This window comes from Bombina bombina, chromosome 12, assembly GCF_027579735.1.
Source record: "Bombina bombina isolate aBomBom1 chromosome 12, aBomBom1.pri, whole genome shotgun sequence".
Taxonomy (NCBI): Eukaryota; Metazoa; Chordata; class Amphibia; order Anura; family Bombinatoridae; genus Bombina; species Bombina bombina.
In genome coordinates, this window is record NC_069510.1 from 9,052,009 (window position 1) to 9,070,281 (window position 18,273).

Consider the following 18,273-nt stretch of genomic DNA (forward strand, 5'->3'; position numbering starts at 1 on the left):
CTTAGGAGCTGGCCCATGTTTGCTTCAGCACCTGGGAGGTGCTTGCTGATTGCCATCTAAATATAGCCACCAATCAGCAAGTGCTACCCAGGTACTGAACCAAAAATAGGTCGGCTCCTAAGCTTACATTCTTTTTTTAAATAAAAATACCAAGAGAACAAATAAATTGATAATAGGAGTAAATTAGAAAGTTTCTTAAAATTGCTGCTCTTTTCGAACCATAAAAGTTTAATCTTACCTAGACTATCCCTGTAACGGCTGCGGGAAAGAAAGCAGGCCAGACCTCCGAGCCTGTGACAAGCCTGCAGGATATGGTTGGGACGTATGAAATTGTATAATCATTGGGTTTGATTTGCTAGATCTACAAAGAAACCTGGTTAAATAAATAAATAAATAAATAAAAAAATAAAAAATAATATATTTAAATGTGTGTGTGTGTTCCTCAACGCAAGAAGACACTCACTTAGGCCTATTTATCATATGTCTGTCGGACCTGATCCGACAGTGCGGATCAGGTCTGACAGACATCGCTGAATGCGGAGAGCAATACGCTCTCCGTATTCAGCATTGCACCAGCAGCTCTTGTGAGCTGCTAGTGCAACGCTGCCCCCTGCAGATTCAGGGGGTTGTCAATCAACCCGATTGTACTCGATCGGGTTGAATTCCGGTGAGCAGGCGGACAGGATTATGGAGCAGTGGTCTTTGGACCGCTGTTCCATAACTTGTGTTTCTGGCAAGTCTGAAGACTCGCCAGAAACGCAGGCCCTCAAGCTCAATTCGGAGCTTGGTAAATGGGCCTCATTGGGTCTTGACATGCTTATTTCTTTTTTGTTTGTGACATTTCGATATTATATAAATATATATATATATATATATATATATATATATATATCCATAGCATTTTCTCTTATGTAGAGAATAAAACACTGCACTCACCGGTCTTCGTGAAAACAATCCAATTTATTCTCATTAATTGAGCATTGTCGAAATACAAGAATCCCAAACGTTCTCTACTGAACCCACACACCTGTTACCTTAATATACCCTTTAGTGCTAAAAACTTCCGGTGCTAACGTGTTGCAGCCTGCATCGCACGTCACTGACAATCAGTCATTCAAAACCAGAGCGCATGGCTAATTAGCATAACCGCACATACGTCACTGTTGACATTTTTCAATCGCGGTCAGAGCAGGCATCAACCCGACAGCACCACGGAGTTTTACTAGGTCCTAAATTAAAAAAGAAAGCATACAGCACAATTAGACTAGATTCTTCATGCGATCTAACATAAAGTGCACCTTTAATATTAAAAAACCTAAAAACCTAGACAATCCTTACAAAAACCCTAACCTTATATTGACTCAATTCACTTCATTTCAGTTTGCAGCATGGTAGAAACTTGATAACGGAGAACACACTCATTGCTCAGAATAGTCCAAGTTCTTAAGATGAATACTGCGATGCATACCAGATGTTATCAGGCCACACTTTTCTCCTGATCCCAGAGCTGACCTAGATCGATCAATCATAGTGAGATCCAGTTACAGGAACACATTATAGTCCAGCTGTATGTTCAACCCTCTAGAGGTCATAGTATCCAATCGATAGATCCATGACGTTTCTAACTGTAGAAGTTTTTTTTGCCTATCACCACCTCTACTGGGAGAAGGCACATGATCAATTAGCATAGTCCTCAGACTAGCAGCTGTATGCCCAGCTTGCAAAAAATGCCTGGCTACTAGTTGGTACGATGTCTGTTTATCGATGGCAGCTCTTATGGCATGGCGATGGTTTGCCATCCTCTCTCTAAAGGTGGTTGAGGTCTTACCAACGTAGACAAGAGAACATGGACACATCAAAATGTAGATCACAAAAATGCTGGTGCATGATAATCTGTGAAAAATCTTATTTCTTCCCTGTCCGGGGATGGTGGAACTGGGATTCCATAAGCATGCTGTTGGATGTAGTGAAGTCTCCACATCTATAGCATCCTAGCTTCTTTTTCCCATCCATCCAGGTGACTATCTGATAGCATTTAACTGGATCATTATGTACAAGGATGTCTTTCAAGTTAGATGCTTTTCTGTAGACGATACGAGGAGCTTCCATTCATGTAAAAAGGAGTAGTTTGTCAGATTTTATAATGTCCCAATTCTTCTTCACAGAGTTCTCAAGTACCTTATGCAAAGGAGTAAACGTTGTGATGAGATTAATATTGTTGTTCTTATTGCCTGTTATATTTGGTTTTGATTGTAACGGTGTCTTCTGATCATATTATTACGTTTTAATGTGTACTCTTTCAATGTCCATGGTTTTGTAGCCTTGCTGTTTTAATTTGGACTTCATTTCTTCTTCTTGTGCAATCCTGGTATCAATGAGTGTGTTGTTACGTGCTACTCACATGAGTTGAGAGGAGATCACACTCCTCTTTTTTTAATTTTTTTTGTTATTAATAAAGGTGTGATTATTTTTGCACTTCTCGTCTCTGTCTGATTCCTGGCACCCTGACATTATGCAAGGGCCATGAATCCTGATGGTGCTAATAATCCACCTTTACCTATCATCATTTCCAGGATGGATGAACAGGATCACCACTTGGATCAATTTGCACTAGCCCTACAAACCCTGCTGACTCGCACGGAATATTTGGACCACAGTGTCCTACCAGGAGCCTGTCCGGTTCTGCGCCTTTACCTCAGCGATATGAAGGCGATCCTATTCAGTGCAAAGGGTTTTTTAACCAGGTTGGCATTTACTTTGAGATGTTACCTCAGGCGTTTCCTTCTGACAGAGCTAAGGTGGGATTTCTCACCTCGTTACTCTCTGACACAGCTCTTGCCTGGGCTAATCCCTTGTGGGAGACTAATAAACCTGTGATTTCAAATTACCCTGAATTTGTGGCCTCCTTTCGAAAGGTATTTGATGTTCCGGCTCCCTCCTCCTCTGCTGCTAAACGACTCATGCCCATTCAGCAAGGTACAAGATCTGTTGCTCAGTATGCCATTGAGTTCTGTACGCTTGCCGCAGAGGTAGGTTGGAACAATGAAGCCCTTGTTGCCACCTTCTTTCATGTGCTCTCTGATGCGATTAAAGATGAAGTTGCTGCCAGAGATTTACCAGAGGATCTCGAGGCATTGTTTTTTTTTTTTTTTTTTTTTTAAATCCTAATTGACATCGGACTAAGAGAGGCCCTCTTTCAAGGAGCGCTTGCGGAAGCCTCCTGTTCCGTTGTCTCCTATGTGTTTATTCCCACCCATGCCTCCTGGTCCCAAGTCATCAGGTACTGCTGAGCCGATGCAGATGGGATTCACGCGTCTCTCCGCGGCGGAGAGGGCCTTTAGGAGGAGGAAGTGGCTCTGCCTCTATTGTGGGTTACAGGGCCACCTTTTAAAGTCTTGTCCTACACGGCCGGGAAATGCTCGCACCTAAGGTCCTGTTGGGGGCAGACCTTGGGTGGTTTATCCTCGTCCCCGGAACCGCTGAAGGAGAAACCTTTGGTCATGGTTGTCCTTTCTTGTGTGGACTCCTCCATAGCCACCCAGGCTTTTCTTGACAGTGCTTTTGTATCAAAGCACTCCATTCCTGTATTGCCTCAGTCTGTTCCGCTTGCTATTGAGGCCATTGATGCCAGGCCCCTTCAGCCCACACTCGTTACTCATGAAACTGCTCCATTATCCATGGCTGTTGGGGCTCTCTATTTTTAAACCCTCCAGTACCAGGTGATTAACTCTCCGTATTTTCCGGTTGTTCTGGGTTATCCCTGGCTCCAAAAGCACAATCCCAGTCTCGACTGGCGCAGGTCCGAAATTTTGTCATGGTCTCTGCAATGTATTTTCACTTGTCTTCGAAAATAAAGTCAAAGTCTTGTGCACTTCTTCGGTATCTCAATCGCCAGAGGAGTACTGAGAGTTCCTAGACGTTTTTTGACAAGCTTCGTGCCGGTACGTTGCCTCCTCACCAGTCTTACGATTGTGCCATAGACCTGCAACCCAGAGCAATTCCTCCTCTGGGCTGGGTTTTACCCTCTGTCTGTTGCGGAGAATTGTGCTATGGAGGAGTATGTTGCCGATGTTCTGTCGCGGGGGATCATCCGCAAATCCTGCTCTCCTGCAGGGGCTGGCTGCTTCTTTGTGGAAAAAAAAAAGGGTGGCAAGTTAAGACCATGCATCGATTATAGGGATCTTAATTTTCTTACCATTAAGAATGCTTACTCTATTCCGCTCTTTTACGGAACTCTTTGACCGCCTCAAGGGAGCTACGGTCTTTTCTAAACTTGATTTGAGAGGAGTGTACAATCTTGTTAGGATTAAGGAGGGCCACGAATGGAAAACAGCATTTAACAGCAGGAGCGGCATTATGAATATCTTGTTATGCCCTTTGGCCTATGTAATGCTCCCGCTGTTTCTCAGGAATTTATTAATGATGTCCTACAAGATATGTTGCAACAGTGTGTTGTTGTGTACTTAGACGACATCCTCATACATTCACCCACACTTAAGGCTCATTGTCCTGATGTCACACGGGTACTTCAGAGGCTAAGTGAGAATGGCCTGTTTTGTAAACTCGAGAAATGTGAATTCCATCTGACTCAAGTAACCTTCTTAGGTTATGTGATCTCTGTTGCAGGGTTCTCCATGGATCCTGACAAGTTGTCTGCAGTGGCCTCGCCCAGTTGGTCTTCGCTCTTTTCAACGTTTTTTGGGCTTTACCAATTACTATAGAAAGTTTATTAAAAACATTTATTCCTTGGTCAAACCTATCACAGACATGACCCGTAAAGATAATGATCCACTCCATTGGTCTCCTACTGCCATTAAGGCCTTTGATAGTCTTAAGGCTGCCTTTGCTGCTGCTGCTCCAGTACTGGCTCATCCTAACCCTGTCCTGCCTTTTTGTTCTTGAGGTCGATGAGTCTGAGACTGGAGTAGGTGCCCTCTTGTCTCAATGTCCTACGCCTGACAGTTCCTTGCATCTGTGCGGTTTCTTCTCTAAGAAATTGTCTCCAGCGGAGTGCAATTATGAAATTGGTGACGGAATTACTGGCCATAACTTTGGCACTCAAGGAATGGAGGCATCTTCTCGGGGGTACTAGTGTACCAGTGCTCATTCTTACTGACCACAAGAATTTAACTTATCTGTCTGAAGCAAAACGTTTGTCACCCCAACAGGCCAGATGGGCTCTATTTTTGTCTCGGTTTAATTATGTGGTCTCCTACCTGCCTGGTAGTAAGAATGTTAGGGCTGATGTCCTCTCTCAACAATTATCGCCTCTGTCCAAGGAGGAGTCTGTACCTACTCCAGTTATACCTCCTGATCATATTTTGGCTGCCATACATACTAATTTGACTTCTCCCTTGGGGGGAGGAGATCCTGGCTGCACAAACCAATGCACCTCCTGAGAAACCTAGTGGTTAAATGCTTTGTTCCTGAGAATCTTCGAACTAAACTTTTGCACTCTTACCACTATCCTAAAGCCGTAGGTCTCCCAGGCAAGAACCAAATTATTTGGTCTGTCACTCGACAATTCTGGTGGCCAGGTCTTCGTTCTGATGTTGCTGCGTATGTTTCCTCCTGCTCAGTTTGTGCACAGAATAAGGCTCATCAACGTCTTCCTGTGGGTCTTCTTCAACCTATTGCTAATGGTGAGCATCCTTGGACACACCTTTTACATGGACTTAATTGTCGAGCTCCCTGTTTCCAATGGCAATACTGTTATCCTAATAGTGGTTGACCGTTTTTCTAAAATGTCACATTGCATTCCCTTGAAGAAGCTGCCTACCGCTCAGGAGCTTGCTTCAATTTTTGCTCAGGAGGGTTTACATGGGTTACCCAAGGAGATAATGTCGGACCGGGGTAGCCAGTTTGTCTCCAGATTTTGGCACTCCTTTTGTGCTCAAATGGTGATCCAGCTTTCCTTCTCCTCGGCATATCACCCCCAATCTAATGGGGCTGCGGAATGGTCTAATCAAGCTCTGGAACAGTTCCTCCTTTGCTATGTCTCAGATCACCACAGTAATTGGTCTGAACTGTTACCTTGGGCAGAGTTCGCTCGTAATAGTGCTATTAATGCTTCCTCCCAGTTATCCCCGTTCATGGCCAATTTTGGGTTTCAACCATCCTTGTTGCCCGATTCATTCATGTCTCAGGGTATTCCGGTTTTGGAGGAGCATCTCAGGCAACTCCGTTCCACGTGGGTGCAGATTGAGGATTTCCTTCATCGTTCTATGCAGCGCCAAAAGTTTCAGGCTGATCATAGGCTTCTGCCCGCACCTTCCTACCAGGTTGGTGAGAGGGTTTGGCTGTCCTCTCGAAACTTGAACCTTTTTGTGCCTTCCAATAAACTGACTCCTCGTTATGTTGGTCCTTTTTGAATACTCCGACGGGTCAATCCTGTGTCTTGCGCTCTTGACCTTCCTCCTGCAATGCACATCTCCAATGTTTTTCATGTCTTCCTCTTGAAACCATTGGTTTGTAATAGGTTTGCCACTGTGTTGCCTCGTCCCCGTCCTATCTCTGTTAACAACCATGAAGAATATGAGGTCAGCAGCATTGCATTATTGACTCTCGTATGTCCAGGGGCCGCGTACAGTATTTGGTTCACTGGAGGGGCTTCGGTCCTGAGGAGCATTCATGGGTTCCCTCCTCTGAAGTTCATGCTCCTGCCCTCCTCCGTGCCTTCCATGCCTATTTCCTCAATAAGCCTTTTGTCCTCCCGTGGGGGAGGGGTCATTGAGGGGAGGGTACTGTCAGGTTTTTTTCCCTGCTTTGTTTGCCATGTGCTGCTGGCAGCCATTTTTCTTACCTTTTCTTGCCGAATCTGGTGCAGAGTGTGTGATGCTGCTCATTTCCTGCACGCCCTCTTATGACCAGACTGTTGTACATCATTTGTGTGAGACAGGATGCAGTCTCAGAATTGTGATGTCATCACTTACTATCTGTCTCAGACCTGTGTGTGAGTTCCTGTGTATTATCTGGCTGTCTGACGTCCCTCTTGGCTCCTGACTCGGCTTGTCTGACTACCAGCTCTGGCTTTGACTCTTGGCTTGTTAATTGACTTGTGGATTATTTTTTGGTATTAATAAAGGTGTGATTATTTTTGCACTTCTCGTCTCAGTCTGATTCCTGGCACCCTGACACATAGATGTCTGTGACTATGGAAATCCCACAAGATGACTTTTTTTGTTATTTATTCATTTGTTTGCACATTGTGACAACATCCTTCACTTTTTAAAAGTGACAGCGCTGGGGCCAACTGGAAGCCCTTCTAGGATAGCCTACGCACTAGGATATCAAAAAGATAGATTCAATATAATGTATAGAAAGGTGCTACAGCAGCTGAACCACTAGAATTAGTTATGGAATAAGGTAAAATATTCTGCCCTTTAATGTGTTAACAATGGTTAATTTTACCTGCTGGGGTGTATTACATTTTAGCAGTCGGCTACTTTATCTTTATTTTGTCATTTGAAATAGCTGTATTTGCCAGTTGAACTTGCCACCTATACTGAAAATATGAATGACAAATGTATTCTTTGTAGAAAAGTTACTTAAACAGGGTACTGTAGAACTAATCTCCCAGTGGGAGACAGGAGATAGATATTTTGTATATGAAATACCTGAATGTGTTCACTAAACTCCACAACCATTATTAATATTTTAATAACTGTTAGGCTATGTGTTTGTATACCCATATCATTAGCAGGTCTGTTTTACCTGCATGCTCAGCCCATTTGTATAGCTATCCCCTTGAGAACAAAAGGTGATGACTTTAATGAGCAACACCAACTACTTCAAATACAAAAATAAACATGAAGAAACAATTTCCCATACATTTAATACTCTACAGTAGCTGTAACATGACATTTGGAGCACCTTAACTACATTTTATAGTTCATTGCCCCTTTAATAACATCCCAAGCATGATAGGATTCCCTTTTTGACAGAGTTTTGGCAAGAGACATGGTGGTTAGAATACGCTGTTTCACTTATAAAGTTAACATTATTTTGGCAGCATTAAACAACGCCGCAATGTTTGAGAGATTTAATGATATATGTTTATTCCCAGACCTGTCCCAATATACACTGCAGAAAAGGCGGCCACAAAGAATGAGATAATATACAGATAATGATTTCCTTTTTTGTGGGCTATCCCTATCAAATTTTGCAGAATCTTTTTATATGCACACTTTCTGATGTACCTACTGAGCATGTGCAAGAGTTCAGTGTATATCTATAGTAGTCTGTGATTGGCTGATGGTTGTCACATGATAGTTATATGCACATTTTATGAGCATGTGCAAACTTTCACAGGTATATTTACATGGCTGTCACATGATACAGGAGGCTGGCAAATTGAAGTAAAATTTTAAATCTGTCACTAAAAAAATCTACTGCTCATTCATTTCATGAAATCCCTTTTTTAGTCAAAGGCCCCAATCAGTTTGATTATATAAAAGTAAGAGTATTTTCAATTCCTGTCTAATAATGAATCACCCGTGTTATAAACCTATATAAAATAATAATAATCATACAAGAAAAGTAAGTCCATTATTGACATCTTCCCTTTTATTGGGTAATGAAGATAAAGATGTTTCCTATGTTGTAACAAAGACCATTTAAAACCCTTTTTACTTGTTTATTTCCTTCTCTTGGGGAAATCATTTATCATGTTTTAGACTACATTTCCGCTTTAGGAAGAAAGAGCTGTCATTCAAAAATATATAGTATGTATTATCACTTAAATCCTTTTCATGTGATCCATTGTACGCGTTGCGATTTAGAAACAAGAGCTTCCTGTTATCGTTTTCACTTTTAAAATATGTGTTATCTAATACAGCATAGTCGTCATTAATCACCAGTTCTTGGAAAGAGAGCGGAATCTTCTAAAATTCTCTAAAAAAAAAATACTAGATGAGAAAAGAGTTAAATAGGAATTGATGATTATCCTGTCTATCTTTCTATATTAGTGTTTTATCCAAATTATATCAGCTATTTTATTACACACACACAAATACACACAAATGTGCATAAACACACACAAGAAAAACACTTTGGGGCAGATTACAAGTGGCGTGCTAATGATAGCGAGGGACACAAGCATTATTGCTGGACCACGCTTATATTAGCGAGCAACTTGAAATTACAAGTACATGGTAAATCATATTTACCAGAGAAGGTTTAGCACGGCCGGCATCACTCTAACACACCCATTACTCTCAATGGATATTGTGATGCCAGGGTTAACAACCATGCACCAGTCACTTGTTTGGCACAAAAAGGGTTAACATACCCTTTCCACCTTAACCAATTTGTCATAGTCTAACAACTCCAGGCAAACCTGTGACTTAGTTCAGTGGTTGCAAGAGTTAACAACACTCTCTAGTCGTTCAAGACCTAGAAAAAATGCCCAAAACTCCCTTTGAATGCCACCCACACTAAACTATATTTACGCTGCCACCATTTAACATTTATTATATGGGAAATCTTAAAGGGCCAGTAACCCCACCAAATAAGGTTATATAATAATGCACACAGTGCAGAATTATATAACTTTAGCCTAGCGTCACGTTTCTTAAGCAGCGTACAGCAAAGATATTTAGCTACGATAATCTATTTTTCAGAACGCCGCTCCTGGTTCTACTGAGCGGGTCTGTTTTTTACCTAAGCGCATCGGCACGCTGTCTAGTCACAGCACGCCCGATCGCGCCATTAAACTGAATGTGCTCGCTCCCGCTCGGGGTATGGTAGCGAGAGCGAGCTACATTCAGTTTAATGGCGCGATCGGGCGTGCTGTGACTAGACAGCGTGCCCGATGCGCTTAGGTAAAAAACAGACCCGCTCAGTAGAACCAGGAGCGGCGTTCTGAAAAATAGATTATCGTAGCTAAATATCTTTGCTATACGCTGCTTAAGAAACGTGACGCTAGGCTAAAGTTATATAATTCTGCACTGTGTGCATTATTATATAACCTTATTTGGTGGGGTTACTGGCCCTTTAAGGAAAACCCAGACTAACTAACGAATTAAAATCTCAGAATACAATTTAGCCAAAGGTATTAATTTTCCAGTCTCTTTCAGTAACGTGCTTCAAATATTAGACAAAGCAAAACTTAATAAAGGAACATTTATTATGAGCAAAAAGGAGTCACAGTGCATTGCTATAAGAAAAGATGTTAAATAAAATTATACAAGGCAAACTGTTTTTACAATAAAATGTAGAAAACCAGGTCTAACACTGCACTAGCTTAGGTACCTGTGCCAAGGGAGATTGGCCAGAAAAGATAGTCACTCACGCTATTGTTGCATAGGCTCCCATGTAGAATGACCTTTATTGTGTAATTTTCACTACCATAAACATGACAAAATAATCTCAGGTTCCTAAACTAGCCTCTCCGTCCCCAGCATTTACAAACTTATATTCTAAAGTAGAGCATAACATTTCCCAGATACACTTAAGTTACCTGCCAGCTAGCCCAATACAGTTTTTAGGCTGCATGGAACATTTTGATACCAAACACCATATATTTTGCATTATTTATTGTGCCAAGGCATTATTACATATAAAAGTATATTTTTTTGCAGGGCTAGTTGTTCTGACAATGACCTCGGGTCCTTGCAACAGTGACACATTGTCACTAATCAACAATGTCAGATTTTTCTGCTATCACAGCCTGGTGCCAGGCTCTGGAAAATAACTTAATGTTAGTGATGTGCACGTTCCAAGCTTTAAAGGATATGTGTCTCTGTTTTTTTCCCCCCAGATGTAAGAAAACTAATTCTTCCCCAAAACATTATTTTCTTGTCTTAGTTCTGATAAGGTGTTGTAAATAGCAGAGAAATGCCTCTGACATCCTAAAATCATGAGGTTTTCATGACGGATATCGCAACTGTGCTGATATTACAGGTTTAAAGTTAAGGGTTGCGCTTCAGCCTTAGTGCAGTTGGTCTAGCACCTTTGCGGGTTAGCGTACGAGCAATCAAATGAAAAAACTTTCTTTAGCGCGACCCATAGAAGTCTAACTAGTCTGAACTCAAAAAGTGCATCTGTGTAGAAGAAAACCTTCTGATAAAGTTCAGCCAATAGATTGTGTCAAGAATAACAAGTTCTTCTCCATAAAAATACTACACAATCTGTAGGTGACTGGACATGATGCTTTGTGGTCACACAACCCCCCCCCCCAACTAAGACTCCCCATTTCATCATACCATGCATATTGTTCACAACTAGACAGTAATTTCACCCCTTGGCTGCCAGTAACACATTAATCAATAGCTGTACCTCTTTGGTTGCCAGTAACAATAGAGACTTGACTCCCATAATTACTTCCTCTCATTTTCTGTTCTGCATTTCTTTAAGACATAGGAGACATTATACAAATAACACTTAAGGGCATTTACGTGTCAAGTATTTTTGTGAAGATTTTACTTTACAGCCTGCTAAAATACTGGACTGTCCAGTTTAATACTAGACACCTGACAACCCTAATTGTGACCAACACTAAAGAATTATCCTAAAGATAGCACAAGAGTATTGTGAGAATCACCAACAGGTAACTCTAATAACTGCTCTCTATTTACAAACACCTCACACCTAACCACAATTAAACCACATAATAAAAGCCTTCCAATCCCTCCCCTGTGCGTTGTGAATAGATCAGATACCTAATTTTATGTCTATTAAAATCTTATCAACCAGTGAAAACCACAACATATCCATGTACAAGATACTGCAGTAATATGATTTGCTAGTGTGACTTACTAAATACATACTGATCAGTATTCCCCTAACCTAAATAGTATGCAGTATAAACAATGAGCTTATTTATTAATAATACACAGACTTACTGTTAGTGATCTTATTGCTTTTAGGATACCTCTATTAACCTATGTAATGAAAACCTTATTAACTATCTTTTCTATTGCTTTAGTGTCTTAATCAATACTCTATAAATCTGTGCAGTGTATGGCAACTAAATGTTTTAACAGTATATTTTAGGTGTAAAACTATATTTTTTATATGTAACTTTGAGATTGAGATAGATATATAGATATAGAAAGGGGGGTTGTAGGTAGTTGCGCCAAAATAAGAGCAGCAGTTGTTGTACAATAAAATGCTCTATGAAAATGTCCAATGCCTGCTGCTATTAGTGATGTCTAATTCCTCCTTGGTGAGACTAAAAATGGGAAAAGGTTGAATCGGGTATGTTCTAATAGCGCTTGCAGAAGATGTTCCTCATAAGCAAGTTGGGGGGAGAAAAACAGAAATGGGAATGTCCCCAGATGAGTGTTGAGTTATTGAGATTAAAAATAAGTGATAATAAATGCTCACCATCCTCTGTTGCCTGCAGCTTGTCACTTATTGCTCTCCTATAGGGCAAACATACATATAATTATCATTATATGTATTTTTGCCCTATAGGAGAGCAATAAGTGACAAGCTGCAGGCAACAGAGGATGGTGAGCATTTATTATCACTTATTTTTTCCATATAATGTAAGCCTGCTGGGGAAAGTGCAAACAGGAGGGCCAGACATGATGGAGCCTGGGCCCCACTGACCCCCTCCCTTACGAATGCGACTACTGGATGAGGGGCCAAAAGAGTCCCCTAAATTTGTGGACCTAGTCTCAATTTAGAGCTGTAAGACCCCTGTAGTTATGCCCCTGCCGAAAGGGCAGGACACAGATAAAGCCGAATTTTCAGTTGACTGCCATTGTGAGGAGGATGATTTTGATACCGCTGGTGGGCCGTGCACTTTCCTGGCCAGCTCACAGAATCTGGGAAATTTTGTGATGGTACATGACCTGGCTTACAGACACACAAAGGCAGGGTTTGGCCTTTATCATGCAAAAATAATGCTGATGACTGATCTGGGCTAAAGTAACCAGTCCCAGCTCACAACTGGTAAATGCCCTTTGATCAGTCCGGGCCTGGAAAAAGTCTCAGCTTGCCTGATATGTTCTATAGCAAGACAACAGAATGTCTTACAAGGTGTCCCTATAAAAGAATGCTTAGACACATGTATTGCCTTAGTAATCTCTGACTAGTGAAACCACCACATCATTAACCATTGTCATTTGTGCCACAAAATTACTTACGCTAACAATTCTTTCAAAAACTGTGATTTTATTTATTTTTTTAGAAAATTTGAAGGATTATAATGAATGCTAGATGGACAAATACAGTGTGTGATTCACTGGCAAAGACAGACACTGATATTGATTTTCTTTTCTGATGACAGATTCCCTTTAATATTTCCACCATAAGTCTTCTTTGTTAAATTTCCCCGTCACTGCAGCATCTCAGCGCATGAACTCATGACTACATCAAGCTTGAGCTGAAATTCCAATCTTATTACTTACAGACTGTATGAGACAGCTGGAGACTAGCCAGGACAATAATGAGTTACTGAACTAATTAAAATCAGTGTGTTACAGGTATTTTGCCCCCTGCATACCTAGTAAACCTGCTGGGGTACCCAGTAATTACTGTGCATGCTTCATTGTGTAGGGAGAAACTCTCTAATCACACACAGGGATATTTATTGAATGTGTCTGTTTAAAGGGACAGTAAACAGTTTGAGATTTTAATATAAAATATTTAGTTAAGCGTATTTAAAAAAGCAAGCATTTTTCATAACTTACACTATGGTCTAAATGTATCAGTTTGCAGGTGGAAAGGGTTCATATGTTGTGAACCTGTGCTCGTTTCATCACAAATTGTGGGGCGCATTTGTTTCCCGTATTTTCCATTGCACAATAAAATCATGCAGTGCCACCCCCCCTACCCTTGCACAACCAATAACATGAGAGTAGAGCTTGTCGGTTACCCCGGTTTAATGAGTCAGGGATGATTTTCATTTGACTCATTTTGGATCATGATTTTGGATCATGATAAAATCTAGCCCTAAATGGACATAATGATGTGGACACCTGGCCATCATACCCAATATGAGCTTGTTGGAGATCCCATTCCTAAACCATGGGAATTAATATGAATCTGCCCCCTCCCCCTTCTTGGAAGGCTTTCCACAAGATTTTGGAGTGTCTCTGTAGGAATGTATACCTACTCAGCCAAAAGAGCATTTGTGAGGTCAAGAACTGATGAGGGATGAGAAGGTGTTGACTCGTGTTAGTTCATCCTAAAGGTGTTCAGTGGGGTTGAGATCAGGGCTCTGTGCAAGCCAATCAAGTTCATCCACACCAAGCTCCTCAAACCATGTCTTCATGGACCTCGCTTTGTGCACGGGGCACAGTCCTGCAGGAACAGTAACGTTGGAAGCACCCATTGGTCTAAAATGTCTTTGTATTCTGTAACATTAATATGATCCTTTACTGGAAGAAAGGGGCCTAGCCCAAACTCTAAAAAACAGCCCCAAACCATTATCCCTCCTACACAAAACTCTACAGTAGACACTGTGCATTCTGGTAGGTAGCATTCTGTTAGGTAGCATTCTGGTAGGTAGCATTCTCCTGGCACCTGACACACCTAGATTCTTCCATCGGATAGTGAAGCGTGATTCCTCACTCCAGAGAACATGTTTCCACTGCCCCAGTGTCGGCGTATTTTACACCATTCCAGCAAGCACTTGACATTATGTACAGCTGCTCAGTTATGGAAACCCATTTCATAAAGCTGTCCACATACTTCTGGCCATTAAGAGTGTTTTCCCCTTTAATATAATTTAGAACATGTCTCTTCTAATTCACAGACGAGAGAGAGCACCCCGCTGACTTCTTATGACTAACTCTGCTACATATTTGTCCCTTACTGACTTCAGCAGATAACTGTAAAACAATACACTTTATACTGACATAAAGGCATGGCTGAATACTCAAGTCCAATTGGTTTCTCCAAATTAGACAAATTGTGGGTGGGGTTTGGCTGTTGAAATAGAATTAACACAATGTTTATTTGTTTAGAAAATGTTTAGACTTGGCTGCCAAGTTATTTTAGTAAAGTCTTTTTTATTATTTGCAAGGTGTTTACTGTCCCTTTTCAAGGGACATGCTACTAAAAAATCCTTTCTGCCGTCTAAGGGGAAGATTTATTAAACAGCGGATGCTGCAATCTACCCCAGAAGTTTCAGGTCCAAGTTAAGAAGCAGGGGTTGTAAGACTACAGTTACACTTATGACAGCTAATAAAATTATTTTAAAAAAAATTGCATTAAGTTGTAAGGGCCCAAAGATATGAGGTCTCAGGTGTTTGGGAAAGGAAAAAAAAAAAGTCTGCAAAGGGCTTTAACATAGAGATACATAGATACATCCATCCATCCATCCATCCAGCCATATATATACATACATAGATAGATACATACATACATACATACACACATACATACATACATACATACATACACACATACACACATACATACATACATACATACATACATACATACATACATACATACATACACGTCTAAATGTGTGTAGATAGCTGTAGATATGTTTTTACGTGTGTGTACATATGTATTTATGTATTTCAGTGTTTACTGTATATTTACTGTACATATTTAACATTTCAATCTTCATTTACAGGATGTCTTTTTTATTCTTAAATGTGTGTGTATACCTATACCTGCATATCTATTCCTATAGATATATAGGTATCAATATGTATGTTACATGAATATCAGATATATATAGAAATATTTATATTTAATAATAAAAAGTACATTATCTTCTATGTGAAGAACATAGGAAAGCAAATGATGGGTTTTTGTGTATTGTGTTTCTCTAGATAGATCTTAAAGCAGCCGGTTAGCACAAATGAAAACTTAATATTCTTAAGGGGCATTATGGAAATATTACATATTTTAAAAAATTATATAAATTAATAAACAATAATAAACATACTGTAACCTTTTCTAAAAAGCCATAGAATATATTTTACATTAAGTTTTTAATATATATTTTATATATTATATATATATATAATTTGCATTTACATAGATGAAAACATGTAAAATCATATTTATGCAATAATCATACTTTGCATTTAATGTAAATATTTCACATTCCAATGTTCCTAGCAGACTATGTTCTGTGTATTTACAAATAGATATTCATATATATATTTATTAAAGTCTATGCCGGAATATATTAACATGCTCATGATATTGTAAGTTCCTTTTTGTGCACGCATTGGGTTACCGTGTGGGCAAAAACCTTTTACTTTCAACTTGTAATCTACACCATATCCGACGTGCACAAAAAGTGGACGTTTAGGGATAATTAGCGCTTCTGGCACTTGATGTGTTTAGCCATTTACTGCTTTGTACACCAAGTGCGTCTAGTTCAGTGCTGCCGTCTCACTGATCTACTTGAGTATGTAAAATATAAGCTTCAGATATCACCAGCATGAGGGATCATGAATAATAATCCTATAATCCAGACTTGTAAGCGCATAGCTATTCGGTTTCATATCTGTATATTTTGTAATAACCATCTTCTTGTTTTTTAGTATATTGGCAGTTTGGATGTGCCTAGACCTAACAGTCGAGTTGAAATCGTCGCAGCAATGAGAAGAATTAGGGTAAGCACTATATTTTATCTTTATTTTTTTTTAATAAGGCTTACTGGTTAAAATAATGTGTGGCTTGTATTCCTTAAAGTGACAGTAGACACCATAAGATTTGTATATAAAATGTTTAGTTGTGTAAGGAAACAACGTATTATATTTTCATTATTTATTTTGCCCCTTCTCATGTTGTTTAGCTCTGGAAATTAAGCCATTTCTAATTCTATGAACTTGAAATGCACCTGCTGACTCCTCAAGGCTAACCCTGCAAATCTGACGCTTTATAAATAAAGAATAATAATAATATCCCTAACTGGCTTTAGCAGATAACGGCTGCATAACAATGCACTATACTAACATAGTCACATTTACTAGCCTTGTTGTTTGCAGACTAAAGCCCTGATTGGCTCCTTCAAATAGGGCAAATAGTGGATGGAGTTTGGCTATTGATAAATAACTTAAAAACGTAAAGACTTGGCGGATATGTTTTCTATAGTAACACAACATAAATGCCTTGTATTTACAGTGTTACTGCCCCTTTAATCAGCTGTTCCGCCAGCGCCTCCCCTCGGTCTCATGCTGAGCTGGTGCCGCTAAGCTGCAGATGGCGCCATATTAGTTCCTTTGTTAGCGCCTTGTATTTACAGTGTTACTGCCCCTTTAATCAGCTGTTCCGCCAGCGCCTCCCCTCGGTCTCATGCTGAGCTGGTGCCGCTAAGCTGCAGATGGCGCCATATTAGTTCCTTTGTTAGCGCCTTGTATTTACAGTGTTACTGCCCCTTTAATCAGCTGTTCAGCCAGCGCCTCCCCTCGGTCTCATGCTGAGCGGGTGCCGCTAAGCTGCAGATGGCGCCATATTAGTTCCTTTGTTAGCGCCTTGTATTTACAGTGTTACTGCCCCTTTAATCAGCTGTTCAGCCAGCGCCTCCCCTCGGTCTCATGCTGAGCGGGTGCCGCTAAGCTGCAGATGGCGCCATATTAGTTCCTTTGTTAGCGCCTTGTATTTACAGTGTTACTGCCCCTTTAATCAGCTGTTCAGCCAGCGCCTCCCCTCGGTCTCATGCTGAGCTGGTGCCGCTAAGCTGCAGATGGCGCCATATTAGTTCCTTTGTTAGCGCCTTGTATTTACAGCGTTACTGCCCCTTTAATCAGCTGTTCAGCCAGCGCCTCCGCCCCTCGGTCTCCTGCTGAGCTGGTGCCGCTAAGCTGCAGATGGCGCCATATTAGTTCCTTTGTTAGCACCTTGTACTTGCGGATAAGACCACAGCAGTATCTAGAGCTTTATCTAGAAGTGCCAATATCATTTCTTATTAAAGATGATTATTTTCAGACTAGCTCTTATTTGATATGTTTTGTTCAGTCGCATTTGGTCTTCTACTTAGGTAGAACCTGATGATCACCTCCCTGGTTTGTTTCAGGACATGTAAATATAATGCGTCCCTTGTAACCCATTAAAGACCAATAAGCACAGTACGATTGTATAATCAATACATATGTAATAAAGAGACAATACAAAAGCACTCTGTTTCAATTTCTAATGGGTATTAGATTTTGTTTTCTAATAAATGTCAGTTACATTTTACTTTCTAATGCATCATGTGACTATCACAAAATGCACATGCGTATATCCTGTGAAATATTGCACATGCTCAGTAGCAGTTTGTGCCTCAATGTGTGCATATAAAAACAAATTGTGCATATTTAGATAATGGATGTGATATGGAAAGTTGTTTAAAATTGTGTGCTTTTTCAG

At 40.4% G+C, this 18,273-nt stretch overlaps 1 protein-coding gene across 1 annotated transcript in view; it reads left to right on the forward strand.

Annotated features, from left to right (window-relative positions):
- Positions 1-18,273, forward strand: part of LOC128642826 (carboxyl-terminal PDZ ligand of neuronal nitric oxide synthase protein) — a 345,855-nt gene that overhangs the window by 29,002 nt on the left and 298,580 nt on the right. Inside the window, exon 2 of the mRNA XM_053695663.1 lies at positions 16,464-16,535. Within this exon, the coding sequence (XP_053551638.1) occupies positions 16,464-16,535 (72 nt within the window). The remainder of the gene's footprint in view (positions 1-16,463; positions 16,536-18,273) is intronic.